The 16,458-nt window shown below is 42.3% G+C and overlaps 1 protein-coding gene across 7 annotated transcripts in view; it reads right to left on the bottom strand.

Annotated features, from left to right (window-relative positions):
• Positions 1-16,458, bottom strand: part of tenm4 (teneurin transmembrane protein 4) — a 147,404-nt gene that overhangs the window by 21,762 nt on the left and 109,184 nt on the right. For all 7 annotated transcript variants that reach the window (XM_068584297.1, XM_068584301.1, XM_068584304.1 and 4 more), the window contains 7 exons: positions 15,098-15,365; positions 14,866-15,009; positions 11,881-12,130; positions 11,460-11,480; positions 7,743-7,975; positions 6,820-6,974; positions 1,564-2,441 (listed from right to left, as the gene is read on the bottom strand). In XM_068584297.1, the coding sequence (XP_068440398.1) occupies positions 1,564-2,441; positions 6,820-6,974; positions 7,743-7,975; positions 11,460-11,480; positions 11,881-12,130; positions 14,866-15,009; positions 15,098-15,365 (1,949 nt within the window). The remainder of the gene's footprint in view (positions 1-1,563; positions 2,442-6,819; positions 6,975-7,742; positions 7,976-11,459; positions 11,481-11,880; positions 12,131-14,865; positions 15,010-15,097; positions 15,366-16,458) is intronic.

Raw genomic sequence — 16,458 nt, 5'->3', positions numbered from 1 at the left:
GTTGTACTCTCTTTTATTTGAAACCATATTTGAGTTGTAGGGGTCTAATGATAGGTATATATCTTTATTATTTCCACTAACATTAGTTAATAAAAAAACTGGCCTCCTGCAACACACTGCACTACATGCCTAAACTCTATCTTCGTCCCATTTATGACATTTCATACAGCACTGTACCTCTGACAGTGAAATTCTAGAATCATGTGTTTGATGTTATTAAAAATAATGTGTAATTTATACATCCTACAAATTATTTTCTATGTTGTTAAGAATAGGTGAGACATCCTAAAAATCTATTGTGACCATTTTATCTCTGAGTGTCACTGGTGTAATAATGTCTCTGTGTTTTCTTTACGTTTTTATTAAACCTGATATTAACAGCAGCCATTTTGCAGGAAGTAAAATTCAGAAATTCAGCCACCCACTAGATTTGTTGAAGCCTGAGGCAATTCCCTCTACCTTGAGAAATGCCTATGCAAACGTCTCAGGTGACGACCAAATCAAACACAGGTGATAAATGTCTACTTAGATTAAACAGACCGTCTGATTATGTGTCAAAGTGCTATATTCCTCTCGCGAGGTGTAACATATGTGTGACCAGCTTACTCACACTTTTTTTGGAATGACACCCAGTTAGCGCAGTGTCCCTTGGTACAGTATATTAAGCTAAGAGACAGATTGCTCCACACAAGTCACAAGAACAAGAAATCCTGAGCTCCAATGCTGCAGCGTATGGGAGCATTTTCACTTGTTCCCTTTTATTGCCCCTGGCAATTTTGTTACGCTTATATTTCCGGGGCTTCGTCGCAAATGTACGAGTAAAATGTGCCAGCCAGCAGATATGTGTAGTTTCTGTCTAAACAAGCGATGGTCTGCAGTTTTTCACTACGAGCAAGGGTGCAGATGAGTAACATATCATCCAGTAATCCTATTTGGTATGATAACAGCAAATAGGATTACACCCATACTTCCACAAGTCTCTTATTGTGAGTGACATAGATGTCAACACGTTAAAAAAAAGGTAGTTTCCAGTTCAGATATTCCTAAAACGACGAACTATGTTCTAACGGAACAATTTTAAAGCCACAAATTCTATCTCTTACTTTGTTTGGATCTGGTTCTACTTCATCACAAACTCTCCTGTCGTTTCAGGTCCTGCTATTTTATCAGACCATACAAACTCATTCCCCTCACCTGGTCCTCCCCGCCCATAGCCCATTCTCTAATTAGTCCCTCAGTATTTATACCAGTCCACCTTCACTTGGTCCCCGCCTGGTTGTCTTGTGTGTTCCTGCCCAGGCTTTCCAAGCCCATCTTATATATTTTTTTTGGATTTTTTTAGCCTTATTGACTGATCTCCTGGAATTGAACTTGCCTGGACTAATAAGAAAACCAAACTTTCCTTGCAACTCTTACTGTCATGCTTTTGGCTTCAAGTAGCATTTACATTTAGTTTCTCTTTTGGCCAAAGCAGTAATCTATGATCAGCTATAACTGGCATGAAGACTCTAGGTGTAAGGAATATAAGGGTGTTTTGTTTTAATGTTTCTTAATATTACTTACTCAAAGAAGGTTGTCCATCCATTTTCATTTGTCTTAGTTGCGAGGAGTCCAGAGCTTCCATGGTAGGTCATCACAGCTAGTTCCTGACCTTGAGCAGCAACAGTTTTAAGGGCATTGTTGGTGCCAATGGTGAACCAGAATGTTTGTCCATCGGGCACCATCAGCCACAGAGGCATTCCTGTTGTGTCTCGACGAATGTTCACTACGTTTTTGTTCTTATCTGTGATGCTGCTCAGATCTCCTGCTCCCGTGTAGGTCAGGTTGTAGAGGTGGTCTCCTGTCGTTAGACTCTGAGTGAAAATGTGGCTGCCGTTGGAGTCAAACAGGTAGAGTTCATCGTGAATGGGAGAGGACACCTCGTACATGCTGAGGGGATTCAGGTAGGGCTTGTTTTTGCGCACGAAACGGATACGAATGTTTCCCAGGTCCGCAACATAAAGCTCCCCGTCCGGACACACCGCCAGAGAAGAGGGTGCATTCAGCTTAGCGTCCTTGGCATAGCCTTCATCACCAAAATAACAATCACAGTTGGCGTCATTCTTACAGTCACAGCCACTTGGTGCACCTGCAACCAGGGAGATCTCTCCGTTGGTGGACACCTGTCGTACTCTGTTTATTTTCTTTTCATCTGACTCAGCGATGTACAGAACGCCATTGTGGGAGACGGCCAGGGCGTTGGCGGACTCAAGGGTGGCATGGACGGCCACTTTGCTCATGAGGAAATGGTCAATGCCAGGCACTTGACAGTGCATGGGCCGGCCCGCTACAATACGGACTTGATGGTTTTCTGAGATCTGGAGCACTACGTTATTGTCCAAGACGTAGAGGGAATTGTCCATGGGACTCACTGCCAGGTCTGTGGGCCACTCAAGACGCACCTAAGAGGAGGAAAACAACAAGAATATCAGCTTTGGCACAAAGACCAGGCCATACTTTTATTGATCCACACATTTTTCACTTTATCAGAGGGAAACGGTCCCTCAGGGGAAGAAATGTTGAAAACTGCTTTAAAAAAGATAGGCTGCTGTGAAAAAGGTGTGCTATCTCATAGTTTACGCTTGAAGCAAAAACAATTTTTGAAACGATTTATTATCTGATAAGGAGGAATACAGCAGCTGGTGAGTTGTTAAAAAGGGAAACACAAAAAAACATGATTTTTAAGATCAGAGATGATAACAATGGTGGAGCGGAAAATAGGAGATCTTTCAAATGATCAGACGTGAAAAAGCACACTGCAACTGGTCATGAGAACTCTGGACACCTGAGGACGGGGCCTCTGCATCCTGTGTTTTTCCTTGCTTTGGGTTATTCATTTTGTAATGACAAGAGATTGCATGAGTCCTTGGAAAAGAAACTGGGGCACGCAAACTAAATGAAAGCCTAGCCTGCCTCTGGCCTCCTAAATTATGAATTATTGTTCTGCTAACAATATATCAGGCCTTTAACAAATTGGAATGATTACATTGATCCAATTTACCGGCCTCTCTCTCACTTATGATCCCGGGGGGATATCTTTGGAAGCTAATATAAAATGCCATATTTCAATAAAAGCCTTAGAGCACCATCAAAGGAAACTGATTAAAACCTGGACCAAAATACAAAGAAAGGTCCAGATTTTAGGGCACCTATTAGATGGGGGTGTGCCCAAGCATTGTTTTGGGTTCTTTACCCTACAACTGGAAGATGGAAAGGTGAATGAATTGATGCAACTGTTACTGTGGTTAACTAATGTGCCATAATGACCCGTGATGCAAATTGCAGAAACCTTTATCACACAAATTGATAAGGGAGAAATCTATCGTGGGCATCTGAGTCACCGTTTTTGGCCATGAAGACGGCATCAATCTGCTATTGGTGGTTAAACAATAAATTGCACTAAAACCTAGAACTTTTAAGGTTAAAATGCCTCAGAGAAATGTGGGGAAATAAGTCAAGGTAGACACATTTCAACATCTTTGGACATGCTGTTTTGCACTGCCCAGCACAAAACACATGGCTCCTGAAACACAAAACATGGCATTTAATAGAGCACAGAGAAGCAACTCTGCTCTCCAAATAATACCCTTCATTTACCTGCTTTTGGCAATTTCCTAATTCAAAGGGCAACGCTGTCAAAACAATTAATCTAAACCTGACAAGGGATTGTTCGGAGATGATTCCCTGCCACCTTTACAAGCAGAGCATTTGTCCACCTTTGATGGAAAAACTGATTTGAGCATTGCGCACAGCTCACATCCCATAAACCTCCCGTCATCCCCCACAAAACTGAGGAGGTTCATAATATAATAGGACATATCTTGAGCCACATACAACAAACAGAGGAGGACCGGTGGTGGAAACATGTCTTTCAGTGAGCAGAAAATGCATTTACTTGGGGAATGAAAGGGAGACTTTCAATTTCTTAAAACCTATTTCTTGTCAACACTAGTGGTTAAATATTTCATGAGCCAGTGTGTGGAGTGGCTCGGGGGAGCTGCCTGTAAGGAGGTTTTCACGCCACTCTGACTGATGAGGGTATTTTTCCCGTGCTGCTGTCCCATATGCTGTAACCCGATCATACCGTCCTCTTCATACAGTGGGGTGGATGTCAGTGGGGCCTGTATGACACGGCCGCTAACAGCAAAAAAAAAAAAATACAATGCTCTCAACACCCGAGGAAACGAGCCACGGATTTGCACCAACACAACTATTTTTAAATGGATTTGAACTTGTATTAGAACTGTAATGTCATTTCCCATTAGCAATCTCTTCACTCTGCCAGCATGATGCCTTTCTGAAGTAGAGTAATATGTCATTATTTGAAGTCCCTCTCAGATTTGAATTGAATGTCACAGTCAGAGCCTTGATAAAGCTTTCTGAAGCCGCTAACACCCTTGAAATATGTTTAAGTGATCTTGTTTTAAGACCTGGGTTCCTTCTATTTAAGTTTGAACTCAGCAGGGGGTGCAGAGAAGATTTTTTAAGAGAAAGATACAATGGGGGGAAACAAAAAATCAGAAACAGCAATGACTTACGGCCTTGGTGTAAACAAATTAAAAGATTCTCGAAAAGGTCAACCTCTACCTTTTGCATGATAAAGAAAAAATTGAAGAAATGAAACGCGTCGAACTGCACAGTGAATTAAGACTGAGCTTTGCTACAGTGTGCCTGCTACACAGATGGCGTGGCAAGATAACAAGGAGAGAGAGAAAGAGAGAGAGTGACGGAGAGAGAGAGAGAGAGAGAGAGAGAGAGAGAGAGAGAGAGAGAGAGAGAGAGAGAGAGGAGAGAGAGAGAGAGAGAGAGAGATTTGACATTATTTTTTGCCTTGAACAGGTGAGATACAGCAAAAGTAATGACCACTGTGATGAGGCTTCTCCAGAGAAAGTCTGGCCCTAAGTGAGGGATTGGGGAGTGTTTGAAGTGGGAAGCTATGTGCCCTGGATGAATTTTTAATGGATGCTTTTTACTGTCTGAGTGTCTCTGGCAGTGCTGGTGCGATTTGTCATCGTTGTAGCGCCGCAGTCAGTCTGCCTGCGTCCTCGCTGCTGTGGAGCAAGGATGGCGAGCATCTATAGGCGCCTTGTATTCGTGTGTATTGGGTGTGGGTAAGGGAGCAAGCAGCAAGCACAGGTCATGAGGCGGATGGAGCTCCCCCAGGGCTGGAAATGGGCAGCTGGAGGCTTTCCTTCCTCCACTGAATACATCATTTCACAGACACACAGAAAGCTTCTCTCTGCTGGCATCCGAGGCCCCCTGAAGACCTGTTTGCTAGTCGTTGTACTCAATAACATACAGGACTGGGCAAGAAACGAGCTGGTGCATGCACGTGGAGCAGGCCTTGGACATCAATCAAATCTTATCATTAGAGCCCAGTAATGTTCTTCTCATGGAAGTAAAACTATAGCAATTAAAGATACTGTAGACGACACAAACATAACTGTGTTGTTTTTGGATTATATATTAGTGCTGTGGCATGTATAGCAAAACAACCCTAAACTACCTTGGTTGAAAACGACAATGTCAGGGAGAAAAAACAGCCATGCAAAGGCTGCTGAAGTAAGCAAAAAGTTTGTCTTGTCACCTCCAAAGGGAAGGGACTGAGCTAGAGGGTGATGTGACCTCAGTGCAGTGTCCTTGCCCGGGGAATGTGCTGTCTGAGGTAGCGGTCTGGTTCATATGTGTGTGTTTGTGTGTGTGTGTGTGTGTACATGTGTTTGCGTGCATCATAGAACATATGTGAATGAATCGAGAGCCAGCTATGTCAAAGGTCAACCTCCTCATCCCCCTGCAGCTGTAGGTCAACGGCCCTTTGCATTTGGTGGACATGAAAGCTGTGGGGATTATAGTGCCACCTCTGGTTTCAGCATGGCTCTGTACCAGGGATGCTTTGTTTATTCCAACTCCTATGTGTTCCCCCAGCCTGGACAGAGTCCAATTAACAGCTCATTTTCATTTGTATTTGCTTATTAACCATTTTGTAATTCACCAAGCTGGCGCAGATGCGTTCGAGGGCTGCTTTACTGAATTCATAATCTTCAGGACCAATGGAATTAATCTAAGCAAATATAGACCATTCTCAGTTTAATACATTCCACATCCTCTGTTTAAAGATGCATGTTTTGCAAAAATGAGGTACAACATATTAAAATATGTATTTATCTTACGTGCAATTAACAGTTATCACAACTATTCCACAAATTGCCACTTGGTTAACCTAAAGCCTTGCATTTTATCTGGTGCTTATTATTATTGTACCTCTGAAAAAAATAAATAATTAAAGAGTCTACATTGCGTGTAATCCACATATAGTTTCATATATAGTCACATTGTGTTTTTATGTTTTTTTGCGGCCTTGCTGCATTACACACTTCCCGTTATTCACAGCTGAACTGAACTATTTCAGTCATCGGCCTTCATTCATGACAAATCAGAAATACAGGAACTTTATTGACATGAGCTTAACACAGGAAACCATAATTCTGCCTGAAACTGGCAGTGAAATCCCAACAGAGTGCCCGTGGGCTCTAACTGCCTTCCTGTACCTAACCATTGCAAGTCCTGCGGATCTAAAAACTGCCGTCATGCAGCCGATAAACAAATGTGGATTAAAACTAAGCCGAGGGCCGCTAGAGCCGTCGAGGAGCTTCCAGCGACAGACACAAAAGCTCACATGGGGATGTCAGCATCCTAAAGACAAGGGTCAGTCAAGGAGACTGGTGTCAGTTGAATGACAGGACAACACATGGCGGCCGACCCAGGTCAGAGAGGTGGTACCTGAGAGATGTCCATCACTGCATCACAGCTGAGAGGTCGGGTAGAGGTCAGGTCATTGACGCCAAGAAGAGTAGAGATGATACCATTCTGATCGATTCTGCGAATCATGGTGCCATCCACAAAGAAGATTACACCGTACTTATCCACCGTAATGCCTGCAAATAAAAAGTCGCCCAATGGACAGGAGAGGGAAATATACATCAGTGATTTTGTTTATCTGCGACTTAATGTGCGGACAGAGCACCACTAAATGACAATCAAGCGCTATTCACTGCAATAAAAATTAAAGACTAATCACGGCGATGAAAGCTAATGCGAGGATAGATTTTTCAAAAAAATCAATAATGGAGAACAATAGACACATCAAATAGATGAGTGCTGTATGTATTGATTCAATTACAGCAAAAAATGTCATCAATGTAGTCTGGGACTGGCTACACCAACTGTAGCCAGCCCCAGCTCTGTATTTTTACTTCAGGGTTGGTCAAACAATATTCAAGCAGCTATGCACATCTAGACAATGCCAGTTATGGCGAAATGTTCCATTTTAAATGCAAACCTGGACTTTACTGGAGCCCGCATGCTGCACTTTTGTATTGCGGGAATTGAGTGTTATATTCAGAGCATATGAATCACAATGTCATCCCAATGGAGGACAACAAGCATGTGATCCAGTGACTAATGTATCATCCAGATATGGAAACAAGACAAAGAAGACCCCAGGTAACAAAAGGAAAAGCATGCTATAAAAAAGTATTGTTGTTAGTATTGGAGGTTATATAAGATAATTTAATGCATGAAAACCAAAGAGAATTGATCTCGCCTCTAGACAGTGGTCTTTAACTTGCATGCTTGAAAAGTAAAAAAAAAGCCATGTCTTGGTACGGCTAGCTACATTGATCATAACAACGTCCATACAATACCTCTGGGGTTGGTGAGGGTGGCATCAATGGCCTTTCCTCCATCCCCGCAGCGAGCGTCATCATATGGGAGACACTGGTCGCCGGTGCCCGCCACCAGCTCAAGATTCTTGGCGACATCTTTCACCACATTCATGGATTTCACCTTGAATACCTTCCTGCTGCTGGTGTCCGAAAGGTACACGGCACCGTTCACCGGACTGGTTGCCAGGTAGTACTTATGAGTGGGGCTGTTGCTGAGAGAAGGGAAAAAGTGAAGGAAGAAGCCCAAGTCAATAAAGCTAGAAGGGTTACAGCGCTGTCAAATAAGAAACATTGTTTAATACAATTAAAACGGATTCAAAGCCATTTAGAGAGTCCATTGGACACAATTAGAGTTTAAACCATGGCCACGGAAAAAGAATAACGGAATGAGATTAAACATGACAAAATAGAATGAGATTAAACATGACATAATGGTGGAGCTTATAACTCATCTACAATACAGTCAGCTTAGTTAGAAATCCTTGGTGTCAAAAGAAAGTGGAAACTCAATTTGTCTCTATAAATGTGATATACACAGTAGTATACAGTAGTCATATTTGAAAATATTGCACATGGATAGAAATAGATGTCATGTTTCCTTTAGCATATTGAAACAACAGTAATGATGGAGGGGATGCAGAGTTAGGAAGAGAAACGAGGGTCTGCTCAGTCATTGGATCCTTTGACAGAAATCCTAAGTACTCTCTCATCTCTGTCCCAAGAAAACCTTTGCAATATTATCTGACTGTACAGTAGCCTGATTGTTGCTTGTAGAAGTTCATACAAGTGTGTTTTCGTTTTCCCTTGGGACTTATGTAGAGAATCCGAAATGCATAGCTAAAGCAATAACACACATATGCGTCCATCAGGCACAGCACAGAAAAAAGCAATATCCTATCAAACTTCCAACCAAGTCAGCAAAGCAATCCTTCATATCCACAGGAGGTTGCCCAACCTGACAGATAGACAAAAGAGCCAAATATAACCAATCCTGCTGCGTCGCGACGCATGCAATCTATTGGCACACTCTAGTTAGAATATAGGTGTCAGAAAACAAAGATGACTGTTAGCAGACAAATCCATAGTAGTACAATGAAGTGGCAGCGAGGACTATTTCCAATAGGATTCTGCCTCTGCATATAATACAGACATTATCTTCTGCTGGAAAATAAAACCAAGACAGATTGTAAGTAAAAACACCTAATCCTAATAGGGCTGGGTACTGAACACGAGCCCTTAAAGGTATCAACCGGAATAACCCAGTACCAAGCAGCATTGAAATTGCATATCATCCTCTTTGTACCCATATCTACAAAAATAATTATTATGTGTATGGTTTAATGCAATGTGGGATTGGGCCAGTAACTACAACCCATAGTTTGTGGTGTGGTAAAGTTAGAAAGACAAATAAATTTGTTGGTGGCAACATTTTACAGAACTGAATGCTTTCATTCTTATGATAGGTAGGAAGTTGGTATTGTAATATTTTAAACTGCACCCAGCCATAAGACAAGGCAGGATATGCAAGAGGGATCTTATTTTGAAAGTGGAAGATTTGACTGACAGATTTGACAAACTTCTCTACAGTACAAAGCATCAATTGTACTTGGAGTAGTGGTCCTTTCTCTACATACTTTGACTAGTTGATTGTAAGAAAATATACTACTACCAATTTGGCTAATCTATTATACATATAAAACATGTAAATCTTTATCAAGTAAAAAAAAGGATTTTGCTGTTGTTGTTGACTGTTGGTCTGACAAAACAATGAATCCGTTACCAGTTTAGTAGTGTAGCGCCACCGTAGTGATGACCAGTATTATCAGGGCAGGGTACAGCACAGTTCTGCCAGACCTGATAAGCGTTACCCAGAAACCTGTCAGCAGGGTGTCATTCAAACTGGATTAAGATGGAATTTCAACTCTAACCTTGAGGCTTCTTTAAAGGCTCATGGCCGGCATGACAGGCCTTATATTTGTATAATACAACAAGAAAGAAAGACCAGTGGGTCTGTGGGATTGTCAAATCCGGTACATAACTTTAAATGACAATTGACCTTCAATGAATCAGTGATGACAGTACATTGCAGCAGACCTCAGGCACACATGTCACGATCAGCCCACTGACCAAGTTGACTGATATGTTGGTCTACAGTACATTCCAGGTACAACTGGCTGGTTTAGGAAATACAACAATAAATACACTGCTGTCTCAGAGTAGGTCAGTATCAAGCCTCAATAACTGGATCCTACTTTGCATTATATCTGCAATGTGCAATCAGCTGATACCTTATCAGCTCCCAGTTGCATGTAGAAGTGTGTTGGTCCGCCCTCCCCCATTGTGTTTGAAACTATGAGGCGTTATTCCCTGACCTTGAGCCGCGGCCACATAACCCATCTATATTCACTGACAACATCTAGTTTGTAGAAGATAATTGGATTTTGCTGCATGCTGGCACGACAACGGCGGGAGCGCAGTAGGAGTGGACGGGGACATCCTTAGTAGGGGGTCAATGAACATTCCAGTGAGATCACCCACCTTCCAGTCCTATCGCTAGCTCACACATGAACAGGAGGCAGCCATCCATTTTATGCAGACACATGCTGTGTTTTTCCTCCATAAATCTCCTTTTTAATATGCAAATGTGTTGGGAGTACTTAAAGTGAGGGGACAGAGCTTTGACATTTCTTTAGATTCGTCCTAGCAAACACGACATGAGTCTATGGGACGGTTTTAAAGGAGCGCATGTGAGCGTATTGATGTGCTGTTAGTGCACAAAGACATGTGAGATACAAAGACTGACAAAAAGGTAGATGTGGAGAGACGGAAAAAGCAATGGAGAGAATCTGATGGTTTTGTTAATGTGGCCTTTCTTGAAAATAGAAGGCAGTGACCTGCATCCCTTCGCTTTTCATCATCAGTTTGACTACATGTTCCCCAGCTGTAGTCAAGACCCTTTGATAGAAAATCAATCAATAGCCCTTTGCCCGAGACATGGTATCTAAAGACAGCACGCAGAGATTTCCCCTCACCGCCATCTGCCAAGCAAAATGAGGTCTTTATATTTTAAACCACGGATAAGATCTACACTGAGGTGCCATCTTTTGAATTTAATATATACATATATAGGTATATTCATAACCCTTTAATATAATAAATGGTTCGGAAACTTCTTTCCCACCGTGCCGTTGCGTTTCATTGCATGCAGCACAGTGTGCCTAATACACTGCCAATGCAATGTAAGTTATATATCGCACTCTGAAATGTTGACATGATTTCTTGACTATTTGACAGATAGCAATTACACAACACTAGGTGCAATTACACAATACTAGGTGACTCAATACTTATATACCTATATTGGTCAATGTTATTTGACCCTCATTAGCAATCCTGAGGCAAATGGCAGCCTCTCCTGAGCCAACAATAGGCTTAGTTCTCTCTTCGCAATCACACACACAAATGTAAAACACTGTCGCGAGCAAGACACTGATTCCAGAGATTCAGTGAGCTCATAAACAGCTAATAAATTACTAAATCTACAGCTTTATAAAGATGAAAATCGAACAGTCAGGGATAATTTTTAACTGTTTGAGCCCATTTTATCTCAAATGGGCTCAAACGGGCACTTTGACATCAAGTATGTGGACTGTGCCCTTCCTTTATATTAATTCCAGCAAATACTGTATGGCTTACCTATGTCTGAAGTCTTTATTTCTGTTTGACGAGAGCAGCAGAAAATGACATAGGAAGAGAAATGAGAGGAAATTTTAGTTGTTAGAAGATAGAATAAAAAAATGGCTGTTAACAGACATATTTCAAAGAGAATCATGACAAATTAATTCTAATCTACTTAAATCCTCCGCCTTTGCTGATAATAACAGAGAAATTAATCTTTTCCTGGAACGTCTTCTGTTAAGACCCCATTACACCCTCTTCAGCCTCTATCAGGGCCGTACTGCAGCTGTTACAGGTGGATGAGACGGGCAGGACCATCAATCCTGGGCCTGAGGGCGTTTCTGTCCATCTCAATTGACCTCAATGGTTTACGACCTGTGTGCAAGTCCATCTGAGCTCATGGTCCTGAGTGAATGTTAGTGGGCTGCTCCTCAGTTACCTGAGCTCCAGGACGCTGGTGACGTTCCCCGTGGTGAAAATCCTCCTCACATAGTTGAAGTCGCCCACATACAGACTTCCATCTGAGCCGCACGCCAGAGCCACGGGGGCCAGCAGCTTGTTTCCGTCAGCGAGGCCATTACAGCTGGGGCAGGAGATGCTGCGCCTGCGCCCGTTTCCCATCACGCTACCGATTACAGGTGGCTGCTGGGAGATGAAGACGTTCTCCCCGTTGCCCATGTGAAGAATACCTGATGAGGGTGCAGAAAGAGAAGAATAAGTAAAAACACCTGCAACATGTCCAGGTTGAGCAGAGTTGACTGGGCTCTCTTTCACTAAAATTGAGTGTGAGTAAAAATGCAGGTGCAGACTAGTGGAGCGAGTGAAACAGGATGTGACCAAATGGTTCTTTCTAATTTTCGCAATGTTGGTAACCGGAGGTGGGCTTCAACAATAGGCGGCAATCAGCATCTCTATTCTTTGAAAGCAGCAGTGCTTCCTAAAAAGCCAGGAAGTGCATCTGGGCCAGTTTCTCCCAAGAAAAAATGTCTTTAAGAGGCTTTATTATACAATGAATATTTAGCACCCAAGATTTGTTGCCAAAGGCAGAGGAAGTTGGATTTACATTTTACGAGGCACTTGATATCCTGTCAACAAACCTATTTTACAAGAAGATTAAATTCAGGCAGTTAAAATACACCTACACAAATATGATATACCCTGGTGACTGTATGTTTTCCACCACAGTGATAACAAAGGTTGGTCATATTTAGGCCTGTTTGCATATATTTATTCCACTTTTGCAAATTGTTCATGCAATTCACATACAATTAATTCACGTCAATTTTATTTATGATGTCCAATATCATAAATCATACATTTGCCAATCTTTACAATCTGTACAGCAAACAACACCCTGTCCTTTTCCACTTTGCATACATTTAATTTCATTACAGGAGTTTTACTTCATTAAAAAATGTTTCTAGATTACTGTGAAGGAGCTCAAGACAAATCCGGCTGACTACTGCCATCTACGCTGGCAGAAAATCTGCATATACTTTGAATCTTTAGAGAACAGCATTCCAGTCTGGTGCGTAGAGATGCATAGGAGGTTATATAAATAGGTTTGCAAATTCCTATGTAATTAAGACACACATGGTGCTTGATGTGTGTGTGGTAATGGGCAGTGCAGTTAACAAATGGGCAGCCAAAATATTAAAACGGGATGCTCAAGTTGCTCTGTTTGGTTGAAAATGGGCGACGACTATCACGTCACCGGTGAGAGCTTGTCAAGCTGAGACTAGTCTAGTGCCACCATGCTGCAAGTCTCTGTCTCCTGGTCAGCTATTGCAGATTAAAATATATATTACATACAAACTTTAAAAGAGAGTGAAAGTCAACACAGACAAGAATCTGATGTGGTTTTGAATAGGTCCCTTTGTGCACCTCTACCGACTGAAGCCATGGAAATTGCTCTGTGTGCCCATGTTTGCAATAAGAGGTGGTCTTAGCGGATGGAAACACAGGCACAATTTCACGCCAAAACGGGGAGCAAAAAGCCCTTGGCACAAGTCGCATCTTTTGGAGCTAGAAAATTACCACATAGGCACACAATCCCCAAAAAAATTGACTTGCCCCGATTAATACTGGCAGCACGCCTGCCTCCCTGCTTCCATCGGCTTTGTGCATGACTACAAGTAGAGCCATATGAGTACAGTCCATGCGCGGGCATTCAGGCATACGAACCCACCCACACACACACATGCACACACTATGTTTCCATTAGTGTTGCCAATCAACTCTTGGAAAATGTTCAGATATGTTAATGTAAAGATGTTCCTGCTGCCCAATCAATGTAATCATATTTGAAATCCAGCATCTGTGTGTCTGCAGGAGGTTTTCTGCTCCTGATGGTTGGTTTACGTGGCGACCGGAGTTCTTTGAGCAGCACAACATTTGGTGCATCAGAAAGGATCAGCCGAGCGTCTCCTTCCTGGGACTTGATTTAATATTAGGGGCTGCTGCTGCTGGGAGCGGCAGACTGACAGCAATTAAATAAGGGATGATTCTAAAATGCTGGGCATGAACAGGACGTGGAGGTGCCAACTGGGGTGGTTGCATTGGGTGGGGTGGTTGAGGGGGGGTTAGCTCCCTCCCTCCCCGACTGCACATTCAGGCTTAGCAAGTTTAGTGTGACAGACCAAAGTGCTACCTTCCTGAGCACTTTTTTTTTTATAAAAGTGTGCCTCATCTCCTCTGATGAGCCCTTCCAGACACAAACAGACTGTAAAGCCTGGCCAGTGACAGGTGCTGCCCTAACTTTCCTCTCTCTTCATTTCTACTTCTGCCTCTCTGTACTATTTTACTGGCAATGGGAAAATTGACCCCCCTCACCTAAAAATGGACAGAAGTAATAAAAAAGTCAGATCTATCTGAGGATGCATGACTGCTGAATTGAAAAAGCCTCAAAAAGCCACAGACAGGGAGGACAATTCAATGTTACACTAAAAGCATCATCTGAGGCACTCGGTGGACATGGTGGTACTTATCTGCAGTCTTGGGCACAAGCAGAATGCGATGTGTAAAATGCGATAAGGAGCGGCGAACTGAAGACTGACACTCCAAAATGTTTTCATCTTCGCAAATAACGAAGTCTATTATTGAGTCCTAAAGAGATTTATTTTTATAAAACAAAACAGAAACTTCTAGTTAAATATGATGCTTGTTTCCAATGTAAATCAAATAATGCCTGATATTAATGTACATATCTGCATTATGCTATCTTCTTCTTAATCGCTAACACACATTTTTAGAAAACTGCTCTGCCACACAAATGTATTTACCTCACAGTGCTTTGAAAGCTCAACGCTGGAATAACTAGTTGAAATCAAGATTTCTTTTAGCATGAAATCCTTTCTTGAGTAGGTGGTTTAATGACGAGTGGCTGCGAATAGGCATTTCGAAAAGAGATTAGTAGTTGACTCACCACTCTGGATATTTAAAGCATGGTGCTTGTCGATAGTCCATCCTCCCAGTTTGGAGGCGGTGGTTTCGTGGCCCTGAAGAACAGCTGTCCTCTTCTCCCATAGAATGAAGTCCGGACAGGACTCATACTCAAAACCAACAGATACTGCGGAAAGATGAAACTGGCATTAGTGAAACACGTGTTCAAGATGAAAAACGACCACATTATGTGCAATAATCACTTGATCACCTACCAAATGCTTCAGACAAGCCGTACACCTTCTGGCTGTAGACATCAGCCTTGTCCCACACAAAGTCATACAAGAGGTTCGGGGCTGCAGGAAACCACTTCCTGAACAGCCGGCCTTCCACAGCCACCATGAGGTGAACCTTCATCAAGTTGAAAGGGATTGTGGAGTGGGTGAGGGTCACCCTCAGAATTGACTTGTAACCTGGAGTCCTGCTGCTTAAATAGCCAAGCTTCATATCTGTCCCTGGTATGGGCACTTCCTCCTGCAGAGACTACGGACAAAAAAGAAAGCGTATTAATGACAGAAAGACTGACATAAATCCCTAAGCTAGCTGGCAGGAATTGCAAATTCTGAAGTGCTTAGAAATCTATTTGCCTCAGTGTTTAAGGTAGGATTAATAACATGCCTCTGCATGTCCTTTATTTCACACAGATTATTAATTTGTCATTCCTTCGGTCAGTGGCCACTACACCATTTGTTACATATTTTTCATAGTCGCCCCGAACCAAATATATTGAACCAAGGGAAGATTAAAGACAGCAATTAGAGGACAATTATTTCCATGCATTACAGGGAATCTAATGACGGATTTCTTCATTATGTACTTCAGGGAGTATTTTCATAATTGAATTAATATTAGCAAGTCCTTCATTAGGACAATAGTCTTCCCTGCAATCCATACGACAACGGCATCACACGAGTGCCCTTGGGTTTAGAGTTGGCACCGTCCGATAATATATAGAGTAATAAAAGTTGGTTTAGCAGGAGACAATGCTGTGGCTTTGGGGATTTCCCACGAAGGTCAGACCTGTAACCTCTTGATGATACAACAGTAGGTCAGCCCGCAATTATCTTATACAGTATTTATATTTCGGATCAGAGGTCGACAGCACTGGTTTGGGTGACCGACTCCTCTCTGCTCTAATTAAGTGACCTCTTGTCGTCGGTTTTCACAGTACAAGATGTACAGTAACAATTAAAATAGCTATCCAAAGTGCTAGTCAGTTGGAGGACCTGCCACTTATGGTGCGTTCGTTGACAAATGGACAAGTGTAAATTGGACGATGTCCCAGCTCAAGGAACAGCAAAGAGAAGGCTGCTATAAATAGAGAGGACTGCATGCTGAATTCACTCACATGCCATAAATCTAACGAAGCAAAGTCTGAGACAAAGTAATTAGAGAAGGGCACAGAGATGCCTGCTCGACTTACAGTGGCCACACATTCACCTGCGCATACAAGCTCATGCGAGTGTGCGCTCGCACAACAAAGACACACACACATGTGTAGACAGAAAGCAAAATATATTTAGTCATGAGATATACTGCAAAAGCAAGTTATTTCCAGTGGCGCTTGTATGGTTCA

The sequence above is a fragment of the Clinocottus analis genome, unplaced genomic scaffold (assembly GCF_023055335.1).
Source record: "Clinocottus analis isolate CAN_PGR_092001 unplaced genomic scaffold, fCliAna1.0.p SCAF_2, whole genome shotgun sequence".
Lineage (NCBI taxonomy): Eukaryota > Metazoa > Chordata > Actinopteri > Perciformes > Cottidae > Clinocottus > Clinocottus analis.
This window is presented reverse-complemented; position numbering and strand designations above follow the sequence as displayed.